Source organism: Varroa destructor, unplaced genomic scaffold, assembly GCF_002443255.2.
Source record: "Varroa destructor unplaced genomic scaffold, Vdes_3.0 BEIS01000003.1, whole genome shotgun sequence".
NCBI classification, from domain to species: Eukaryota; Metazoa; Arthropoda; class Arachnida; order Mesostigmata; family Varroidae; genus Varroa; species Varroa destructor.
In genome coordinates, this window is record NW_019211456.1 from 10,853,710 (window position 1) to 10,878,480 (window position 24,771).

At 44.5% G+C, this 24,771-nt stretch overlaps 1 protein-coding gene across 3 annotated transcripts in view; it reads right to left on the reverse strand.

Moving 5' to 3' along the window:
• fry (microtubule binding protein furry) overlaps positions 1-24,771 on the reverse strand; it is a 105,536-nt gene that overhangs the window by 2,358 nt on the left and 78,407 nt on the right. For all 3 annotated transcript variants that reach the window (XM_022800177.2, XM_086984191.1, XM_086984192.1), the window contains 5 exons: positions 11,483-11,708; positions 7,053-7,493; positions 6,179-6,738; positions 1,139-5,864; positions 170-954 (listed from right to left, as the gene is read on the reverse strand). In XM_022800177.2, coding sequence (XP_022655912.1) covers positions 170-954; positions 1,139-5,864; positions 6,179-6,738; positions 7,053-7,493; positions 11,483-11,708 — 6,738 coding nt within the window. The remainder of the gene's footprint in view (positions 1-169; positions 955-1,138; positions 5,865-6,178; positions 6,739-7,052; positions 7,494-11,482; positions 11,709-24,771) is intronic.

Below are 24,771 nucleotides of genomic sequence, written 5' to 3' on the forward strand. Positions count from 1 at the left end.
TAGTCGATTATATGATAGTTATACGAGTTTATGAAGCATCGACATCGACCGGCATTGAAATTTGTAATTTTTTTTCACTCGCGAGAAGCAGTAAAAGATGGCCTATTGAGCAGCTTGTGCAGTGCGCAGCTGTCTTTTCTTTCCTTTATATTATTAGCAATATAATCACCTATAGACGTTTGCTCCAGCAGATGCCTCTGTGGCGGCTGTCATAAGCTGACGGACGTTATTTCGCCATAAATGTTCACAGTCATCAAGGTACGGATGCGCGCAGGCACCATGTCCACCGTGACCGGAATGTGCCAGCACCGGAGAGAATGCTGGCGAGGTATTGCTTAGAGTACAATCGCCTTCCGAGATGAGGGATTGCGAGGATCCCGAGACGCGTGACGGTGATGGACGGCTTGGGAAGACTAACGAGATACTCGGTACGTCTGAATGGTCATAGAAAGGCGACACCGAACCGTCATCCGAAGACGAGTTATCCTGTGGTCCGGTAGCGCTTGCCAGCTCCGCCAGTCCTGCAACCGCTCGATTCTCCTTATCGCGTTCACGTGCCCGCTTGTCCTTATGAAGGACAAGTGTATTATAGTCCTGAGCACTGGACGTGCCCTGATACGGCGTGTCATCGGGCTCGAAGTTAGACAGCGAACGACGACGCACTCCCCAATTGAAGTTGTCGATGGTTTCGCCCTCCTGGCTTTCCAACTCGTACTCAAGGAAATCGAAATCTTTAAACACTCCGAAATCGTTGTTAGCATCTAGATCTGCCGACGAGTGATGCTCTCCTGGGCCGACATTCACGGATACCTCCTCTGTAGATGAGCACATCGACATGGACTGATGGTGCGAGTCTGATGTATGGCTGAAGATCACCGACGGGCTTTTCGGCAACGCCGCGACTCGTTGGCCGCACGAGCTTAGAACGGAAATCAGATGCTCGCGCGTCTTTGCCTAGAAACGGGTAGAAGCATTAGAAAAACGACGGCGCATTATGACGAGAAAAAATATTTTTTAAAGCAGAAGCCATCACATACACTGAATAAAATTAGATGAATAATTGAACAATTTTTTTTCTTTCTGCTTTGTTATATTACACAAATATCAAAATAGTGCGCCTTCTAACGGAGTTACAAACCTGTGAAAGCCAAGGCCGTTTCCATCCGCTGAGTTGATTGTCATTGTTGAAGGATGCTGCGTGCGATAGACTGCGTCTGGGTGATGGCGCCGCTACCATGCTGCTATTTGAACTGTTGTTTTGTTGCTGCTGTCCCTGCTGTGACGGGGCGGGCGTCGGCGTGACGGGCGCTGCCCCCTTCAGACCCACATATGGAGCACACGTCATATCGAAGCTGAAATCCATTGTGCGTCCCGGCAATTCGCGCTTACCGCTCTGCACACTATCAGCCACTTCGAAAGCTGACGACGCAAGCGACACGGCGTCTGATGCATGAGGTGCCGGATGTGCGTGCGGTGGATGAGGATGGACGCCACCAGCGGCGTTTGGTGGCAAAGCTGAGCATCGTGTGACGACATGTTTGATTACTCGTAGAGCGTCCTTCCAGTGACTACCTTCTACGTATCGGGCGAGTGTTTTGAGCAGATCGTTATTAAGGCATGCTGCCGTTGTCGGCCCACTGATGTCCAAATATAGCAGGATGCAATACAGAACAGTGAGTACGTGTGCTACCAAATACGTCGGTCCTTTCTCGAGCATCTCTACGAGAAAACCTACGAGGTGAAGGAACACGTCGTGATACGCATCGTACAGGTATTTGACGATGCATTTGCACCACTGTAGGCTTTCTTTACTAAATGCCCTTTGGGAATAAAGCGTCATCACTGTTGCAAGATTCTCTAGCTTCGGTCCTTGTTCGACGCATACCTGAGCGATGTTCTCGGCCGCCCTAATGCATTGCTGGCTGGGTTCTTCATAATTGACCAACAGATAAGGTAGTAACGCCATGACGTGAAGCGGGAAACCTAGACTATTTTGCGAACAATCTACGACGGCAATATCTAAGTGGTTTGTGAGAAGGCAGAGTACCGTTATCGTCGCATCAAAGGCTGTCGGTGACGTACAGCCTTTCAGTAGAATGTTGTGTACTCCAGGGAAATTCGTCCACTTCATCTGCGAACGTATTTTATCAAGCTTCTCAATGCATTCAGTGTTTTTTAGCGGTAGCTTTAGCAAGACCTTTTCCAATAGTCGAAGCGCTAGCAGGAACTCGTGTTCATAGTCGGAATCAAGAACCGACAAAGCAATCCAAAACATCTGTAGGAGTAAGTTGGTCCTATCCTCCTGAGTGACCTCTTCACCAGCACCACCTACCTTCAACGACAGGGCACTGCGGGATCGGCCGAGCTGTTGCCCGGGATGCGATGCAGGTGTTTGCGACTGCTGCTGCTGGCCTGCTCCGAGCGGGGTAGATTGCGCGGCCTGACGGGGCTCCTCCTCGGCAGAGGTGGCGGTGACGTTGGACGTGCGAGCCAATCTTGGCAAGGGCGACTCGCCGCCACCGGCCTTCTTCTGCTGGAGGGAGCCCTGCCCCACGCTAACCACAGTGACGCTGTGCGATGTCGAACGTGCATGATTATGGCTATGTTGACGATGCAGCGAGGAGTAGCTTGCTGGCGTTTGTTTGCTGTTCTTGTTGTTTGCTGTCGAACTCTGCGGAATTGGCTTGAAGATTTCTCGCATTAGATCAGATATCTTTACAGGCGCGTCCAATGCGTCGACCGCGGCTTCGAGTGTAAGCATGAGTTCGGTGACGTAGCCTTGCATATCCTCGCCTTGTTCGCTGACGGTCTCGACAAGTCGGGAAAGAACATCCATTAGCATACGGTTATTCAGTGGAACACCGAGTGCTCGAAATATCTGGAGTGAGCGACCGGCGTAGTGTCGAGATGAACAACCTAACGCCATCTGTAGAGCGCACTGTGCCCAGCGTTCCTCAATACGGGCAAGAGGCAGTGACTCCTTGAAGACGAAAAGCACGTGCTGCAGGAAGGTGGATAACTGTTCGGCACTTTTCACCGACCATACCTTTGCAGTAATATCTTCACAGGCCCAGAGTGGTGTATCAGACTTGCACGCCAAGAAGTCGACAAGACATTTGATAACGTCTTCGGTAGTCACTTCCTCTGCGGTTTCGCCTCCTCGACCTAACTTCACGCGTACGGAAACGAATGCCTCAAAATACCCGCCGCTAGGGTTAACCAGTGTCGTGGATGTACTAATAGCGGTCTTCTGTGGCTCAGTGAAGTTATACTTGATAGCCGTAAACACCTGACCAGGTAAACCGAAGTTCAAGTGTTGAGTAGCTGCGTTGAGCAGGATGCGTGAAACCGTATAGTCATCATTGTGCTGCGCCACTGCCACAAGAAGGTGCAGGAGGAGTTTGCGACAGTGTTCGTAGACCAGCTGCTTGCCATTGTCCAACCCCAGGAAGGCGACGTGTAGCAGTAGCGGAATGTGTGGCGACCAGTCTACGGAAATGCCCGCTGTCACCATGTCAGCAAGTAGAATGACTGCCATATTGCAACGATGAAAACCGCAATTGGGGAAAACTGCAGTAGCTGGAAGCTCCTGTGAGAGAGGCGCGTAATAACCGCCATACTCAGGCATAGGCAAGGGGTGTGGTTCTTTGCCAGCTGACTGGGGCTTGCCTTCGTCCGCCATACGACACAGGAGAATAAAATTATTATCGCCAATCCCATCTCCGTCGGCCCGGGTTAGGCTTTTAACCGACGACACCGATCCATCGGAGCCATCTTCTGCACTTCGACGTTTCGTGTGAATCGTACCACGTTCCTGTTCGAGTTCGATGCGTTTCTCCTCCTCACTATTGTTACTGCTACCTTTTCGTGTGAGGCGGTAAAATGGCGGTGCCTCTGTGCGTTCGACGTGCGCGTTTAGAGTCTCAACGACCTGCAGTTCAGCCATGAGCTCATCGATGATACTCTCCGATGCCGTGCGTGCCATGTAGAGGACGATCCGTTTGCAAATGTGCAACAGTGTGTTAGGTGAAAGCGTGATCATGATGAAGAGGTAGCGTATGATGACTCGCAGATTACTAGGCCAACAGAGTCCAAGAGCCGCCCACAGCTCCTCAATCTCCTTGGAATGCTCGTCACCATACTTGACCGTGACATAAAAAAGGTTGTTGAGCACCATTTCGGTGGCTTCGGCTGAACCCCAGCCTTCACGACCATCACGCGCTTCTTTGCCTGGTGGACACGCCTGTTCCTGTCCACGATGGGCTACGTTCGGGTCCACAAGTTCCATGTTGTATAGCCACGGCAGAAGATAGTGCAGCATGTTGGCACGCACCGCTGGCCGTGCACTCCGGAAACGTGACGTAATCTCGGAGAACATTGGCATCGTGAGCTCCGGATGCAGTCGCGAAATCTGTCTAGACAACAACAGTTGCGATGGTGGAAAGCCAGCAAGTAGCAAAGGCTTCTTAAGTTCGTCTTTAAACCAGATGGCTGGTTGAGCTCCTCGCTCCGATCGTGGGCTTATACGACCCGGACTGCCTGAACTATGTGAGCTTGGTGAGCTACCTGGCTGTTCTTCTGATCGTGGAAGCATAGGTGATTTCTTGCGCTCCTCATCCCGAGACGCCTGACCTTTTTTCTTGCCGTCAGGTGTTGAGGGTTCCTCAAACGACTCGCACATCGAGGGTGATCTGAAGAAGCGATTGTCAAGTACATGTAGCAGCTGAAGTGCAATCTCTTGGTTGTGAGCCCTTGAAGAACCCGCGTTAAGTAGCGCTACGTTAATAATTGAGATGTAATGATCGCACGGGTATTCTCGACTACTAAACACTGTAACGAGAGCCTTGAAGCATGCATCGGCTAGCTTCGTTTCACCCGTATAGCAGCGATCTACAAGCCAGTCCAGAACGTTGACCGTGTCCTGGTTGTTTTCGAGAAGAAGGACTACAGTCTCAAGCCCAATTTGATTGAGTTTCTCATCTTTCGAAAATAATAAACCATCCAGCCAGTGATATATAACACTTTCTTCGTGTACGCCTGGCGGCTCAAACATTGGCCCGCAGCCAAGCACCGTGCACATGGCCTGCAGATGTGTCATGTCATACTCCATGACAGTGTCGTTTCGCTCAGAGAACGGCGTGCCCAGATAGCCACACCAGTTGGCAAATAGATAAAACAGCTTACGACGCAGCTCGAGCGATAGAAGCGCCGAGCGCTGCTCAATGTTGAAACTCTTAATGAGTTTGATCAGGAAACTACAGAAATGATGTTTCAGGTCGGTGGCCACTGCTGCAGAATCCTTATCTCCTTGACTCTCTGTCTCAAGCAGGAGGCGTACACCATCAATATACTCCAAGAATACTGGAGACAGTGAGCCAGTTTCCTTGTCGCGGACAATCGATGCAACAGCAAGGGTTCCTTCACCGGCTAGGTTCCCCATCAGCTTGGTTAAATGCACCCGTAGAATATCTCTTCTACGCCTTCTGCGGAGGTTCTCTTGCTTCCTGTCGACGGCTTCCCGAATATGCGGTGCCAACTCTTCCACCAGATCTTTCAGAGCAGTGGGATTGACCTGTGCTAAGGCTAATACGACCGCGGACCTCATGTCACTCTGTTCAGATCGAAGTAAAGGTACGAGTTGTTTGAACAGATTGGTGGCGCTGATGCCCGAGTTGCTAATGCGGCTCTCGTCTCGCCCGGCAGGAAGATTCTCCGGGGAACTACTAAAGCTGAGATCGGGCGAGAGGTAGCGCATGATCACATTTGGGTTAGACGGGGCTACTCGGCATGCGTACAAAATGTAATTACGCCACAAGGCTAACTGTGCGTCACGTTCTGAAGTCGTCTTCTTCACTGTGTTGGTCCTGTGAAATAAAAAGAAAATAAAGTAACAAGCGAGAGAAAAGCGAGTGTATAAGCAAATCGTTATGACGGTTCGTGCGTCGATGCATAAACTTTGACTCATCACTAATGTTAAATAAATTGTTAAGGATGTGGTGCTCGCAGGCAAGATAATGACATTACATGAGTATAAAGATATATTCTAGGGCGATTTCTTTAAGAGCCACAATGAAAAGTCATATTTGCAACAGATACGTTTGAAGCTTGTAGAAGGCATTGACTGTATTGTTGACATCATCTATTGCAACTGAATGCCGAAGGTCGATATTCTACGAACCTGAGTAACGAGGCACGATTGTCATTAATGAGACTCATCTCAAAGTGGCTGAACAGAGCATTGATGCGTCCTGTGACAATGGGCCATGACATTGTGACTGCGGTCGGGCAATGCTTAACCACACCTGGTACGAATACCATCATTGAGAGACACCACGCATCCATTTTTGACAAATCCTGGAATACATTTGAGGCCGAGCTGGTTGATCCAGCCGTATTGTTATTGTGACTTCCTTGACCGGTATTACTGTTCACTCCTGTATTTTTGTCGGTATCGTCTAGCAGCGTGGGGTTCGGATTGCCAGTCCACACGGGGCTACTACGCTCCGTCAGCCACTGTAGATCTAGCTGCTGTGACTGTTGTGCACTTTGCAGTGCCGCACGTTCGGCTGGCGGCAATTGCAAATGAGTATGTCGGAGTAAGCGGTCGACAACTGCAGGAAGAGAGCTCTCGACCACGTCGATCACAGGAGGATCGGATCTCGGTGGGGGAGGTAACAACAGTCGGATCAGGCATTTGACCTCCTTAAGCAAATGAACTGCCACGCGACGCTGGGCGAGCTACGGCGACAATCACAGACAATGAACAGATATATGAATAGTGATTTAAATCACTATAACATATCGTCACAGCATGAATAAATATGGGGGACGCAGCTATGGGCTTGGTAGTTCATCACTCATCTGAGTGCAAGACCTAAGTAGTATGACTCATCGGTTGTTGCACATAGGGGGCACTAATTATTATACATTCATAATATATAAAATTCACAACATCTAAAAGCCAGTAGGGTAGGAGGTTTAGCCTACATAGAATTGACAAAAACACGCACACATATATAATATATTCCAGGATCAATAACAACGACACGTACTCGATTCTGACACAACATAACAAGGCACAGGCCTTCAACAAGATGCAAAACGTTGGCGATGGTGTCTGCTCGCATCTCGGACACGTCTCGAGGTTGCGGGCTCGCGTTTCGCCAGGCCGCAAGCAACTGCAGCAGCATTCGATGCGCTTGGTCGGCGAGATGCTGCTGGCCTATAGGTAGGTCTCCAATATCTCTTAGGGTAAACTGTACAAAGCCCTGTAGCACATCCTCACGCCACTCAGGTAGATCCGCAATCATGTTTTGTAGTGATTGGAAGGCCAGACCGCGTAGTTCTTCGTCGAGATGTACAGTGAGCCGAGCGAGAAGATCAACGAGTTCCTTCCGTCGCATTACCTCAGGAATTAATCGGGGCACCGCAGCAACACATGTTCGGAACAGATCGATCTTGGGCTTACGTTCGGCTGTAATCATTTCCTCCGCCTAAAATGAGCATAAAAACAACAGAGTTGAAAATGTTCATTATTTAAAACTAAAAATTTTTCAGTAATGGCATCTGGCAGGACGAGCTATTGTCTAAGAGCGGTTTAAAACTCTAAAAGTTGTCGCATTGTGTGAACTTCTCAGAGTAAACAGCAGTCTAGTCAGATTCTATGTCCGGTAATGCCTTTAAGCGTAGCCTTAGGCGATTGGCTCCCAGCATAAAATGTAGCGGGTTTACTCCTAGACGATTTTAATCGTCCCTGAATTTAATAGGCGAATAAGCTTCCACTGCTCCGTTGACGCGTGGGGCAATGGCAAATGTGCATCTTTGAGCGCTTAGCCATGGTAACCATTTACCAACAAGCATACGGTCATGCTGGTTCAAATCTTGGCGCTGGAAAAAAATATTGCCACACGTTAACAATCAGAGAAATCAGGAACTAAATTAAAAATAACATATGTTTGTATGAAAGCCGTGCCATCTTCTAAATCAGCTCGAGGAGCCCCAAATGAGTCCACAGTTAACAAGGGCCTATACGGAAATGCTTTTATATATTAATATTATTATATATTAATAAATATTAATTGAAACTGCCACAGTTGAAACGAAAAATACATCATGGAAGCTGACGTCCAGTCTAACTGCACTGATGTATCTAACTAATAAGTCATGATCCTATCTCAGTGATAAAACTATCAACCTAGAAAATCGAATAGCCGAATAGCTAGGGATAATTTGCATAAGCGTTGGATACGTTAGATTTTAAGAGTTGTCCTTGAACTTGGGCTGAAGTATCAATTGCGACGGTTGCTCTGCGCCGATCAATCTTAATCATCCTTTTCTGCATCCATTGATCTATCCCTCAGCGTCATGGTCGTCCTTCGTGCATCAGTGTTGGATGCGTACTGCTAAAAGTGTGACAGCATAATACAATTCAAAGGGATTGCTGCACGTGTGACAAATCTGCATGCGCGCAGAACTTCCACGCTACAACTATCACAACTATATATATACACCTATTACTGCTCCGTCTCCTAGAAGCCACGGCGTCTGTTTTGCTAGTCTGTGTATTATCTAGTAGAATCGATTGCACGCCTTGGGCGCATCCTAATCATCATCACGACCAGTAGCAACGGCAGTAGCAGGATGGTCGTCATTTTAATACCCAACGAAATAGTGGCATGTGGCGTCAGCTTGTGCCGTCAGTGCGTCTCCAGGTACTTGGGCGTAATGCAGCTCGCTCGCATCATGACGTTGGCAAAGGGCTTTCCCCAAGGCCATCGGGCTACCATTATATCGGATCACACAGTGGCGGGCGGGGTCGCTGCTGATGAAGTACGTGATGACAACTTCCCACGCGCAATCCGTACTCGTTGCTACTGCTGTACTGCTGCAATGAGGCTGACAGCGATAACAACTACTGGTGCCGCTATGCGGCAGCAATATGGCATGGTCCACAAACGAATAAAATAGGCGAATAAGGGATATCGATAATTACTATTGGCCAGCAACAACAAGTGATAACGATAAGCGACAAATTGAGCCTCTGTGTCTGTGTGTGCTTATAAGTGACGTACTACGCAAAAAACGTGTACGGCAAAAACAACTACGACGCGCATAGGATGGCCAGAAATAGAACAGATCGCCGTCCAGACATTCGCACCTGAGTTGGAAAAAACGAACGGGTGCGCGGACAATATGCTTTGTGGAAGGGCTACCGGTAAGTGTTTTTAGGAAAAAAAGTACGCAATACGCCATAACTAGGCAACATCGTTAGTTGAAGCCAGTACGCACAAATATGCAACAAAGACTAGAATTTCACGGCGTGTATGGCAAGAGTACATATACGATATTATCTGTCTCTGTTTGTAAGCCTGTCTGCACGCGTTATTACTAGGCATCTGAACGGTAGGCGCGACGAGCGACTAGCCCAGAAAGTAATCAACCTCAATTCTCGTAAGTAGCGCTCAGAAATTTCCATAGCAGCAGCGGCAGCATCATCAACAGGACCAACAGCTGACGTGTCAGACAAATTGGCTTCGAGGAATATCTTTTTCATTTTTTTTTTCTTTTTGATAGCTTCAATAACCGACGGTAAGCATTATCATTTTATTGAGAAATCCAACAAGTAGTGATGGTTTTCAGGCCAAACTCTGGGTAAACATCTACTTATCCTTCTAAACAGTACCAAGCAAAATATGTGCCGATTACTTTCTGCTATTCTACTGGTAATACCATAATCCCTTTATGCTAGAACATTGTTCTTTCCGCGGCGACAAGCGATTTTTTACATGCCCCCGTTGAAACTAAGTTAGCATTATTAAGGGAGTTCCGCAGGAAGCAAAACAGACGGTAATCTGATGGCGCAGGATCCGGGCTAAACGGCGGATGTATTAAGATTTCTTACTCAAGTTCTTACCTTTCAAATGGTACCAATGCCGACCCGATACGACTCCAACGCCACCAAACTAGAAAAAATATCCAGTATTTGTCGAGTAGTCTGTATAATTTATGATCATGAGTTTTTTTGTAACATTGGATGTGTCGTTATTGGGTAATACGAAAGTGCTATTGAGAGGTAACTTATAACAACGAGACAAAGAAAAAGGACAACGACACATTAAAAAAATCGGGGATAGATTAAAAATAGAAACATCATTTCCATCGAGATTATAAATTACGTGCAACAAGCACTCATATAGGACGAGAAGATGTGGGCGAGTTGCACACAGATCGTAACTTCCCTGTACATATTATTAGTATTACACCAGCTCTAGTATCTTGGCCAGCATAAACCCTAAAACCATTATTTTTAAGTTAAATTGAAGCTTTGCATGTGGAAACATCGACGACGAAATGTGCATGATGGAAATGCGCCATATATATGGTTTTTAAATTAAAAGGTCCCAGAAACCGGCGGTGATTCGGATCAACCAAGGAAGTTAACTATTTCAGCAGGAGTTATTCAGTGTGAAAACATAGGGCAATAGTTGATCTTCGGCTTCACTCGAAGGATAAACGTTCTGCCTCTTTCACAACAATCAGTTAGTAGTTTTGTTCTAACGAATGAAAAAATAACTTTTTTCTTCTAGTACCACGAATAGCAGTTGAATCTCAAAATGTGTCCTAGTTTACCTCAGACACCCTGCAGACAATGCTATAATGATCGATTTGCCAACCGTTTGCAAGAATTGTCATTATGGATAGCGTTAACAATCGAAAACATCGATTGAACTGGAAAACAATGTACATCATTATCTAGCTAGCTATAGCAAAACCAGCTCCGTTGTAATATTTCTTATTGAAAAAATTCTCAAGTGCGTTTAGCATGATGCCCTATTTTTCCGACACCAAATTGTTCAAACTTTAGAACAACCTTTACAACACCTACCAGTCATTGAAGCCAGCAGGAACGTGCTTTTTCACCGGAAGCTCTCTTTTATTTGACCTATTTCCTAATAATTAGTGTCATCCGATTCCTGATTAGTGGGGCACTCGAATGGAAAATGAGTAATCGTGTAGGATTTTTGCACAAACTCAACCCAGCACTGTCCAATAGATCGTCTACGTCATAACTGGTGATCACGTACCCCGACGGGTAACAGCGCGGACAATTGCCGTCATTAAATGGATGTTCCAATGTCTAAAGGTTCCTCCGAGAAAAGAAAGTGCGACAAAGAATCGGATCGCTTAATTGCAGCTGTTCAAGTCAGGCCTTCTAACCACGAACACCAAGCACAGCTACAACAGCAGGAGCGTCTGTTCTATTATGACATTACACTAGGCCTAGTGGGAGCGGCAGGTGCACTACTGCCCTTGCTGCTAGCGCGACGAAGACATATTTTACCAATGGCGCAAGGTACCAACAAGATAAGTACGACTGGTCCTAATAGGAATTCTGTAAAAGCGCAATTATAGGAAAGGAAAAAGCTATCGACGGAAGAGAAGATTCTGCCTCTGATCTACTCCACGACACCATCATACAAACCTCTTTATTGGTATTATGAGTGTGAGTCATCATAAGGGGCCGTCCAAATTGAGCATCCAACGCTCTCAGAATGTCGTCGAAAGCCTTCCGTACATAGTGATAATGTTGAGACATGCCGATTGCTTTGGCCGTATCCTCGGTGAGTGCCTTATTGATAAATGTCTTCTTGACTCGTAACGTACTTCCGGATGGTAAAACTCCGACCGTCCGAGGCATCGGTGGGTATCTAACCAAAAAAGTAAAAAAATAAAACCAAGTCAGACAATAAGCAATTTATGAAATCATAATTAAGTCCGTTCGTTCAATCAAATTAATGTTTAACTTGTTATTTTTCCCATTTACCCATGTCACGCCTTGATCTGGTCAGTATTTTTGTATTTGTTGACGGACGCTAGACGGTTGATTAAGAATATAATCAACTAAGGTTATTGTTAACGATAAATAATTGGATTTCTTATCAGCGGAACCCAACTAATCAACACAGCTAGAATACAACTTTCGACCTACATGATCGGTTGAAATGTTACTCCTACATTATCGAAATTTCATTGCGCAGATTTCATAATATCTACTAATACTTAAACAACACGCAATCTTTTCCAGCCATGTACTCACGATCTTTGTCTAAAATTGACGTTTAATAGGAAATTTTAATTGGGCACAAACATCAACTGGGCAATTAAGGAATACCTGTTCCGTTCTTGGTTAGGTACGATTACCTTTGCATTAGCACTAACGTTGCTCATTAACTACAGGTAAATCTATATGGCTTAAAAGCTTTCTACTTCATATGAAGTAATAGTAAATAGAACGTCTTCGATGCCGTAAACGTGTCGCTAGCATAGTAGAATATATATAAACACATATTACTTATAGAACGGCCGAATACGTTCAGATGCGCCTTCACCTTTAGCTATTTATAATATGATTGTATACAAGATGTATCTGAAGTTCTTTCTCTTGAGTTACGCCAGACGTCGCTATAGTACGTAAGAAAAGACTCCTCACGCGACTAGTAAAAGTAACCATCATGTGTGCCACGTTTGCTGCTCTTCCCTCTTTTAGCTATGGCTATATTTCCATATTGTTTAAAGTGGTCCCAAAAAAGGATGAGGGCAAAGCCCGAAAGCAATATCATTAGCAATCCGGAACTGCTCAGGGCTGCCCAGATGACGCACCCCACGCAACAGTAGACAGGCACTTGGATCCGCAGCGAAACAGACAAAGCAGTCGGTTGCTGCTTCGTAATATTTCTATATATTAGGTATATCGTAATCCGAACAAAACATCTTTTTCAAGGACAGACAATGAACAAAATTTGCATCAATATCATAGAAGCTACTTTTTGTGTATTGCTCAAGCTAACTGGTGTTGCTTCATCTATCACCGAGTGTCGAGCAATGAGGAAACATACTTGGCTGAGAGCCGTTATAGGAGAAACTGACGTTGACATGACGTGGACAAGGTATCTGTACTCCTATCACTTATTGGAGTTACAGGTACTATAAACTGAGTATACGGCCGAGGGGAACTACGCAAGTCATCTTGCTAAACGAGTTCCTCTGAAGCGATTGAAAATCGCGGATAAATGCTACCGCCTGGTGTCTTCTGTTCAAAGACGACGACTGGAAGGCCAAATGTCGTCTTGTCGTCGGAGGTGCTTCTACCATCGTCGATAGCCCTCATTGTATATACTTATACTTGTTTGTTCTATTATTATCCCGATCAGAAATGATTCACTTAACATCATCATTTGCGTGAAATATGTGAAGAGCCGATCCCGAGCTACCAGCTGGACTCCAACGATGGAGTAATTTTATAATCCCTGCATCTGTGTCGTAAATACGACACAGATGCAGGGACGCTTGCGTGACAGGTATTGACAATAATTGGCCGTCTGGCTTTGAATGTAGCACTGCAACTTATGTACCAAAACTTCAAGTGACGTTGTCAATTGATCTGTAATAATAATTCCCTATATAAAATGGCTAAGTTTTTCTCCTGGGCCGTTATGTTGTGCTTTCGCAGTGCATCTGTACCCGAATGGCCTACGAATTTACCAAGATAACAATAAAAGAAATAGCTAAACACCGAGACGATTTCTAAAAAACACGTTGATATACTTCAATGGTACATAGTGAGCTAAACCGTCGGTCGCGTAACGATAACCGCGTAATAATAATAATTATATAATTTTCTTATAGCAGCTTCACAGATGCTCCCGATAAAGTCATAGATAGTTGCTTTTCTTGTCGACTCCGTTACAATGTCGTAACGGAATGGAATAAACGAATCGGTGAGTGCTTATACGTTGCTGCCTTCTTCAGTATTTGGCCGAAATGAATAGCCCGTTCCCGCTTTGACTATAATCTGCTTGATGACTGTTGGCCTTTTAGGACGTTCTCGTCCCGTCACTAGCGAGTTCGGTGGCGACGCGTTCTTCGTTTTCTACGCTCTCGTTGTCGTCGTTGTTGCTGCTGTTAACCACAAGGGCGCGAGTTGGCTCAGACAGTTACGGCGGTCTAAGTTGTATGGAACGCAGGGCTCGGAACGGACGAAACAACATAGAAGAAACAAGCAGATTTTTTCACAAAAATATTCTCCTTTTTCTGATGCTTCCCATAACCTTTTTAGGATTGGTCTTCTTTCGGGCCTACTCCTCATCGCTGCTGCCGTTGCTCTCATTGTTGTTGCTTCTGGCGCTATGGGCCTGCGTCTAGCTGTTCTTGGACAGATTTGTCTCTCACTGTTGGGATGTTTGTACGTGAACCGTATGTGTGTTGTATGTATTATAACGATAATAATAATAATGATAATAACGGAAAGCGTGGGCTCAACGACCGCCTCACGACACTGCCGTTGATCCTCTCATCAAAGGAATGCGCCAAAAACAACGACTCGTCTGACGAGCCAAAATTTTGCCGACGCACTTTTTGCCACCGATAGGTTTGCACGACGTTTATTGTCGGCACGATTACGAATGTATCGAATCAATCGCCGAAATCAAAGGCAGGCCAATAACGATAAGGACATTTTTTCGTTTCCATGAAGAGAAAGAGAACAAAGTTTGCCAGTAATATTCGTTGATTAGCAAATGAGTCTACACGTTCTCGTCGTTCGTTGCTATGTCCTCACCGCATAAGTGGTAGCACGCTTCTCCTTCACTCGACGACAAACCCCACGTTACCATTGAATCTTGCCCAGTGAATGAACAAGCAAGACTATTTGTACGGACGTTCAAATGCTACTCGTCTATTAACCGAGAGCGGTCCTTTTGGGGTACGTCTATTGGTTATGTGTATGTCGATGAACTATTTTTGTTCCGTGTTTAGTTATACTAATTGCTTGTTGTTAACGTCGACGCGCGATCTGACGCAACACAAGTTAGCGTAGAATGTCGAAGTTCGGTTCTATTACATGGGATCGCTACAGCAGCGTCTTTGCTAGACGCTGCTATAGCGATACTTGCTAAGTTCTAGTAATTGCTTTTCTCAGGAGTATCAAGGATGTTTACCAACTGCGCTGATGCTTTTGTCGCTGTCCTGAGCCAGGTGACGTCTTGTTGGCTGCAAAATCAAATTGTATATTTCAGCGATTCGAGATATTTTACTTGAAGTAAGCGATGAAACGTCGATAGAATCAAACGAGAGTATCGTCCATTTTTCTCCGTTCCCGCTCACAAAAGCCCTATCGCTCTTTAGGATTGCTTTGTCATCGTCGAAAAAACCAGCAACACATGTTGTTTTTGTTGGCTGTTGAGCTTATGGGACAGCTTTCTCTACTAAATAAAAGCTTTCGAATCTATTGTATTGGGCGCACCGCTAGGCGACATCCTTCAGGAGCCTAACGGAGACCGTACACGATATGAACAGTTCCAAATAGGTAGCGGAGGTTCTTGTAGGTCACTTAGCACTCTGAACCCAATCCCATTCAAGCTAACCAGCCGACGCCGATATACAGTTGTAATAACACTGAACCTATGAGATCAGTATTCACATTACCGACTCAGAATTCAACAGATTAGCACTTAGATTGGAGCTGAAAACCCACTCACGAAACCCAAGACTTCATGAGAAGTTTTTATATAGTACATTTTTTAACTTAACTCCAAAACATGACTTGCTGATATCGAATGCGCAGTGGCCAGTACTAAAGCCATACACGATAGGGGCAAATACACACAGACACAAACAAAGGCCTGACTGTTACTACCGTCCGGTAAAATATCAGTGTCTGCAACCCTTACTTTCCCCTACAGATAGCCGGCCTACTCATATATAGAGCAAATGCGTCCCCCCCCCCCTTTCTTAGCGCATTTTGCCGTTTTCCTGCCCATGCGTTTGTCTCTCTATATTCCTTATTATCTTAGCTGACTTTTTGTTCCTTGATTCCTCTGGAAGAATCGCTAGCAGTGGTTATATCAGAGTTTTGCCCGTTTTTCTTCTATTTGCCGCTATGAAAGTGCGTTTTTTATAATTTGCTTCCAGACTTCTCGCCTAAGTTTCAGCAAACGATAACGCCAACATATCGTTGTCCTGTTAGCCGGAGAATGCCATCTGCTTCGCCATTTTAGAATCATGGAATCGTGTGCTCGAAACCGCGTAGAGCATCAAGAGCCCCTTGCTCGATTACTGACGTTTGTCCTCTATTGCCAAGACCTCTACTAAACGTAGGTGTTTTTGTTTTTACTGTCACTCAGTGTTCTGCCTCTTTCGGAGGAGGACGAATGAAGCGCGACCCGCATGCCGCCGACAAGAACATCTTTTCAGCGCGTCGTTTCCATCTAGTCACCTTAGAAGACAGCGAGAAACAGCGAGAGCTCTGATTCCTTGCTTACTAGCATAGTTACCGCTAACGTTTGTGTCCATTGCCGTCACTACAAGCAGGTTATCATAACAAGCACCTAATAAGCAATTATCATAAACACCAAAAACAGGATAATATTGGCATGCACATTCATTAATCAAGGCCTTGCAATTGATCCGCCGCAACAGGGGCCGTGCGGCTGCCCTCTAGTTGTCTGCTGTACAAACTGCTAAGAAATGAAAATAGGCGTCTATGTATTTATGCCAATATATCGGTGATGAACAAATATTACATGTTCGAGTTAGTGAATCAAAACAAATTTTTTCGGAGTACTATCTTATACAATGATCCGCGCCTCTTTGTTATCCATTATTTCAATAGATGATAGGCAGAATTATTGCGAGCTTGAAAAGGCACCGTAATAATCAAAATGATTCTATCTACTTTTGTTATAGCAACATATTATGAATGAAACTTAGCACTTTTGCTCCTTCCGAGACAGTTTCTTCTGTTCGACATATGGGTCGATCATAAATGGCCAAAAGACTCACATGATCATAATCATCATACAAATGTGGGTGATTGCCACCTATCATTGCGGATGGTGCTCGGATAACAGATTCTTATCTCGCCTGTCGGTCCCAAAAACTTTGATATAACTTCAACAATAAAATCAAATTGGCAAGCTAAGCTTCATTTCGATTCGGAAAAATGCGTAGGCACCCTTTTGCGATCATCGCAGATCCTTTCCTCTTACGAGACAGCAGCAAAACGTTCACTATAATGGCCGAAGTTTTTCCTGCATGCCGAATTCAACCTCAGTCTAAGGTCCAAAAATTGAAGTTATTGAGGCGCCTTTCTGTACCCTATTAAATACACTGATCCAATAGAACAGAGCAGATCGTACGCGATGCATATGAAAGGCAAAATACACAGATTGTATTGTGATATTTAGAGATCTGGGTTGGGTGAGAACCTATTTTTTTGGCCAGCCAGATTTCGTTGAGCCTCCTGCTGTAGAAAAATCAGCACTCTATTGAAAGTTCACGCTTAACTAAATTGCATTCAACTTACAAGCACATGCCTTCTCAATGCTTACACTTCAGTACTGTCATTCAGTTACTTCTACGCTTCAGTTCTTTCCGTCCTCATAATTTATATTTGCATCCTATTTTGTAGATTGAACTATTCGCATTTCAATAACTCGTCGAGTATATACAGTTACGCTATTAACACCAACTACGACACGGTACGTAAAACAACGGCAGTAGACCCAACTAGATGTATTCCGACTTCCGACCCAGTTCGCCAGAGAGTTAATCCGCAGCCTAAACAGCATCATCATCATCATCATTCTGTTAATTCACTGAATAAACAATAAGCGTTCACGGCCCACAAGGAAAATGGCCACCACTAGCTGAAACTACACTATCAAGTGAAATAACAACAAAATTATACTGTAACTTAATCTTTTGAGCTGTTCACTTCCAAGTTGCCGCCGCAATTGCCACTAGCGCCGTCCCTAAATAACTGTAGAAAACGGATATTCAGATAGCGAGGAAACGTCGGAGCCCCTTGAACGCCAGGTGCGCACATCGATACACGTATCTATCGAAATCTGAAGCCTTGCTTAGGCTTACAGCAATATCGTAGTTAAGGGCCACCGAACGCCCGGCAACATAGTGTGATACTCGATAATGATATTGACAAGGTAAGTTAACAGTTACACGTATGTGGTAGTGCGTTACGCGTTTTCTACAACTGGCAGTATAGCGTTCTATTAAAAAAAAAATAGGCTTAAAAGGGAAAAGCACACATTTCGACAAAGTAGACGCTAACGTGTTAAAAATTAAGCAGAAGCCTTTGCGAATTGGCAAGACCGCCGACATTTCTTACGAACATTCGAAGCTTATCGTCTAAGGCAAAAAGTACCTTCCGTAATAGCTGTCATGCAATAAGTTGGTGTAATATCACAACCAAAATATATGCCCAAAGAAAGAATCAATTGAAGCCACACATACAAGCTTTGCTTTTAAATTGGTGTCACTTGTCATTTTTAGAGTAATTATTCGTACGTATCCATACGTGACACGCAAATCCAAAATTCCAGCAAACATTACATGGACAGTCGACGCTAATAGATACGGTTGAGTGGTTAATAATTTGCTTTTTTCTGCGTATGAATATCTGATGGCAGTGGATGATGAGTTTCGGTGTTTTTCAATTAGTCGCTGATAAGACAAATCGCGGCGACCTCATCGTCGTTGGGTGCTCCCAAAACCACAGTAGCATCAACAGCGGCACTTCGTGCGTTTGCTACTGAACGTGTAATGCTACCCCTCAACCCTGACGAGGCACTAATAGTATGGTCACAGCATTACGGCAAATTGGTTAACTTTGAGCCTTTCTTGTTGCCATCGAAACAGCTGAGGCAGCTTTGGCCAGCGTCTTCAGCATTTTCAGCTAGCCACTTTAGTTAAGTCTTCACAATTCATTAATTGACAAAGTTCTGTAGAAATGCTCCATCATCGACGTGCCTGCTACAGTGTCTCCCACCAAGTTGTAATTACAATATTTTTTAAACATAGCAGCGCTTGCTGGCTACGCTGAAACCCAAAAGAAGGGCCGTCGTGATAACCATATGGGCAACGAGAGTGCGAGTTTGGGAAACATAGTAGGCTCGATACCGCTGAAAAAATTAGGCCGCTCATAGTCACACACAGGCACATTTTATCGATCCAGTAGAGAGATATTTGATGGACTAGCAGGGCAATAGAAGAACCTTCGTTTTATGCGCTATACACGTAGGTGCGGAACGATGCTATAGCCGAACGATTCGCAAAACATAAAACAGCAATGAAGATGTGACGGCTTGGTCAAGAAGATCATCATTCGTAATATTAAACTTGCTGATGGATATATTTCCTGGTTTAAAAAAGACGTACTTGAACAACTTTTGTGCTGGCTTTAAATGCATTTGAAAGCTACATGATTGCATTTACTGTCGAGGGTACATAGTCCTTCAGAATATGCAAAGCGTATTTTAAAATGGCCAGAAACAAAAACAAATTTGACCACGGTTTGGTCCACATTTACCAGTACAGAGCAATAGTGAAGACAAGGATCGATACGCCAAAATAGCAGGTCGCATTGCGTCCTACCCAGGGCACCGCACAATAATCTCGTATAAATCAAACACCCTTTAATAACTGCAAAAACGGATGCGTAAATGCCGTTTACGTACGACATTGCTCACTTAATCTAAAGTGTGTGTGTAATGTGAAGTTTTGAAATGTTGTCTAACGTAGTGTGACATTAAGTTCACACCTTTGTTCTATGCCTGTACTTCCTTCACCACTGTTTAGCCAAACTGCTAACATGACCTACTGATCCGATCATCTTTAAACGATCTAGGCGTGTGTTACAGACGTCTTTCGTCAGCGACATACACTGATTTTTCGCGATCTGCACATACGCACCCGCCCACCAGGCTGATGGTTTACCACCCATCCCATGACACAATCAGGAAAGAATTCCTTGCTTGTGGTCAAAAGCGTTTGCATAGATGACGGGTTAATCGCTATAAAATGCAGTCACTGTTGCAGCTTCCGCCATTGATAGATTTTTCATGTATATGTGTGTGTGCACGCGAGATACTGATCTCCAGCGCATCATAACGCCGCGTCCCGCATAGATCTACAGATCTGCATTTGCATTTCTTCACTTGCTCTTCGTTTTCTTGTCCTTGTAGCTTCTTCAGTTTTCTAAATTTCCTCTATTCGCTGCATCGTCCGAACCCAGAGCATTTCTGATCCTTAGTCAATGCCAGTCCGCGAGAAAAACAAACAATCGAGCCGGAATCGTATCAGTCAGACAGATGCTGACGTTACACCCTTAATACAAGAGTCGCATCACTCCTGTCGACCATAGACGGACATAGGTCGCCGCCGTCGCAGGGGTATCATCTTTAGGTATCTCCAACAGCGCTGGCAGCTTGTGCCGTTACAACTCTGATACTGTTGCCGTCAGATGAAAATGACGAAACAGACGGACCCGGTTCGATAGAAAAGTAAAAAAATCTTTCGTGTGGTGAAAACATCATACAGCAATCATTATGAGCTGAAAACACAACGAAAAATGAGGCCAATTACAATACTGAACCAACAAATTTCTAAAAGAGTACCATTATTGTGGTCCGATATCGTTGCCAGCTCTTATATCAGGACCGCACGGCCACTGAACATTGGTGCTATTCGTCTTGGCCGACGAATTAGCACACAACATACATATATCGTCTACTAACTTACAAACACAATAGTAGTTTTACGCCGTCGCCTATTGACAATCACGTGTGCAAAGTTCATAATTATTAAATAGCCAGTAAGTTGCACGAATGGACGACGATAAATATCTACGAAACACACACCACAAAGGTGTTCAGTCTTTTCTGTCGGGATGAAGAAGTGAGTCATTGTAGACTCATGGCCAGATACTGTCATAACCCATAAGCCTCCATCTTCAGCAGTTTTCGTCGCTAAGGCTTTTATCGGGCCGAACTGGGTCATTCACGTGTTTTGTGTTCTGGGTGTCCGTATTGCCGGACCGCCATGAATAAAATGGATGAACCCGATAGGAGCTCTTTTAACGACCAGTCGAGTACTTCCATTTTGAAATACGTGCTTTTGAAGTGAAAGAAAGACAGTGTCAACTTCCAGATAAATCGTGACCGCAACGGGCAGAATGTCCTTGCCCCAGAATTCAGCTCCTGCTACCGCCATTGCGCTCTGTGTTCTTCTACTCACTCTGACGAAACAGATACCATTCGCAGTTAACAGCTAAATGTTAACTGACAGGGCAACCCTTCTCGTCTTTCGCTGCCATCCGTAGTCTCAATACAGCTGGTTTGTATCTTTTTACTTAGTAGAGCTAGCCACATTACGCCCCCCGTCTAAAATGCATACCATCTAAAGATTCGGTCCAGAAAAGATCTGCGAGTAACGAGGCCTATGCTAACTGGCCATCGACCTGTAGGTTGTCATCTTTACAAACCCAGCAAGCTGGGTCGGCCCACTCTCAGCATTCTCGACAAATGTTTAGCAAAGTTTCGAAGAAAAATCGGAATGGCCTCCTTCAGCGCTGACATTGCGTAGGAAAAAACATGTTTGTATCGTAGGACTAAACGGTATTACAGCAGTGTTCATTGAAACAGAACTTAAAGACTATTTAACTCATTTGTCTATAATCGCGACGAATTGGCTCCCATTGTTCTAGACACATTATCGTTCATTACAAAGTATCGGCGCTGAGAGGTTTCAATTTAGTCACTCGCGTATTCTATAAAATTCGCATCTCTGTTACCATCTCTGTTAACGAAAAGCTTCCACAAATGAACAAATATTCAAAAGGTCTTCGAGATAAAGGTATGCCACGGCTGCTATGACGACGGGCATGTTCACTGACGGACAAGTCAGTACATGTAACATTCTGTCAAAGCTCAAAAGGTAAATATTTCGAGATATAAAATTGTTTTGGATCAACTTTTGTGCCAAGTTCATAAAGGTACATGTTAATTATACTAGCATTTATAAAATAACTATCGCAGTGTTTCGGTGTGCTGCATCACAATTATTTTCGACCAGTCACTTTCTTTTTTCACACTTACTGATTGAGGGATAGATTGCCTGTTTAATCGTAGCTACCATTTATAAGTTTGTATTTGTAAGAGAAATCACACCGTTTCCACGTGTTTATTTACTTCTTTTTATAGTTCTCCGCGTGAAAGGTGTCACTGGCACAATTCTCGATAGGTCTAAAGTGACCTAGTGTTCAGTCAGCTAAGGTGAAAAAATTTCTGCCTAGGACAATCTACGCCCTACCCCAGACGCCTAACGATCTATAATGACACGCAGTCAGTGTTCGCATCACTCATTCGTGACGGTCTGGCATATTTGGATAGCACTTACCGCCTAAGCCACTTATCATACAGCTAGTATGGATCTCGCGGCAAAAGAAAGATGCATCACAAACGGTACATTCGTTCGTTTGTATCTACGGATATCTTTTTCTGACGTGTGCCAAAGATTAATAATCTATTATTATCAATCAATGATAACGTAATAAATCATCTCTCATTCTGCCATCAACATGTTTTGGCATCAAAACACATAGCTACATATGCATCTAATGGGAAGGGATGCACAACATTTAAATGGGAAAACTTCTGGAAACGGTGCGCTCAACGCATCTATCAGCAGACGGACAGAAACAGTAAAAAATTAGATCGGTACCGAATGTATGAATACACGGCATTAGTCGAATGACGAGTGCGGAAACGATGCCACTGCTCATATGCCCACTAACAGAGAGATTCCGACATCTTATAGTATATACAGAGTCAGCCTTATCTGCAGCGATTGACCCTTTGAAATGACCCGTCCATTTTAATTACATTTCCTCCTCTGTGGTGAGTTGCCACAAACTAAAGTAACTGATATACGGTGCTGGGAAATGCTACATTGCATCATATACACAAGTGGGCATACGTATGTACACTCACTCATCAGGCAAATAGTCCTTACTGTGCTCTGTTTTCTCTATGCCCCTCTCGATATAGCATCAAAGTAATATATATATAAAATACAATATCGGTATTGCACTTTAGTAGCCTCCAATATCATCCGGTGAGAAAATCTACAATTATGACAATGACTTCTATTTTAAGGTAAAGTTGTACAGAAGACGTTTGTATACATGTTTAATTCGCCACTGTTGTAAGCTATAGACAAACTTTCGATGCCACAGACCTCCCTTGTATTTCTTCGTAAAAATACGCAACTATTAGACTCTCTCTGACTGAGTGTCCAAATCGCGCAATGAAAACAAGGAAAAGGCCAGAATTCAGTGTACCACGCCGTTGACGAAATGGACGCACGAGATTAGCCACAGAGAAACTTAGGGCACGATTTGATCGCCTTTTACGTCTAACGCGGAGCAGCAATAGCAACGAATAGCCAACAGATTGGTCGGTGCTGTTTACTAGTATTTAGAAACCATAATATCTTCATCACCATTTGATCGTTTGTACTTCAAAATATATTCAGAGGGATAAATGTGCCTGGGAAAAAATCCGATTTTTGCTGCATTTATCACTGTAGCCATCGTGGAAATCATGACCAGAAAACGGGATGAATCAACTTGCGACAGATCGACGCATATACTGACGGATTGTTACTTGTTCGTTTCTAGTAAAAGGGGATTCCAAGAAGCTCCATAAAACATACATGTACATACACACAAACACGCATTTAATTATCATTCACATGATCATCCAATTCATTGCTCGGAATACGCGCATACATAAAAAAGCGTTGCAAAAACTATCATACTAGCACGAAAACGTACGGCCATGAATGTTGCGCGGATACTGCGAACGAAATTAGATGGCCGGCCGATACCGAGCCCCGACATTACGACGAAGTCCGCTTATGAAAAGGTTAACTCAGCTGCTTTGACGATTGAGGGCAATAGGGGCAGGGGGAGGGGGGGGGGTGTACTACAAACTACAATTTGGTCTGGTTTGTGCGCCCACGGATCGACATCCTATGGCATACCCACGTGCCATGGGATCAGCAGAATGCCTGCCCTGATTGCAAGTTCCGGATAGCGAAGTTCGTCGTTCGTGTCCGCTAGACAAAACCATAGGCCGTTGATCATTTCGATATAGGCTGCTACTATTCGAAGGTGGCAGAGATGAGTAGTCAGGGACTGGGTTCTTACCTATTAGCTTGTTAGTTAGCAATCATGAACTTCGGAATTACTGAGCCAATATTTTCGAATGCAGTTAGCGTCTTAGCGATGACAGCAACACGACGACAGACAACTTTGCCCATATAACAATCACAGTTCGAGCTATGATATTATATGCGTAGGCCCATCAATGTTGATAATCAAATGTGACGGTGATTTTTGGCCCTACGGCTATATTCTACTCCCACTTATTGGCCGACGGGTCGGTTTGCGTGTACGTTTGCCCGCCGCGTTGACTTGTGCCGATACGCTACTACGAAAAGACGCCATCGCCGCGAATGACAACGAAGAAGAAGAAATGGGTCTGCGCTTTGAAGCACTGCTTGACTAATTTGTTGCTGTGGCAGCACTAGGCCAAAGCAACAGAAATAATCGTCTCCACTTTACCTGTAAGCACTATCAACCCTATTACTGCCCCTATTATTATGATAATGATAATTATATAACGAGTGACTCTGCCAAGCGACTACTAGGCGCAGTAAAAATGACAGACAATACTGCTTCCGCTGTGATTACCTACTATTGGGCGTCATGCTGAGTTTCTGCACTGTACGAAGTAGAAAATTTTCTTACCTACAATTTGCAGAGTTAGCTATCTGGTGTTGCCTAGTGTTAACCAACGCGTGCTGCGGGCAAGGGTATCTAGGACTTCCCAAATCATTCTACATGATAATGAC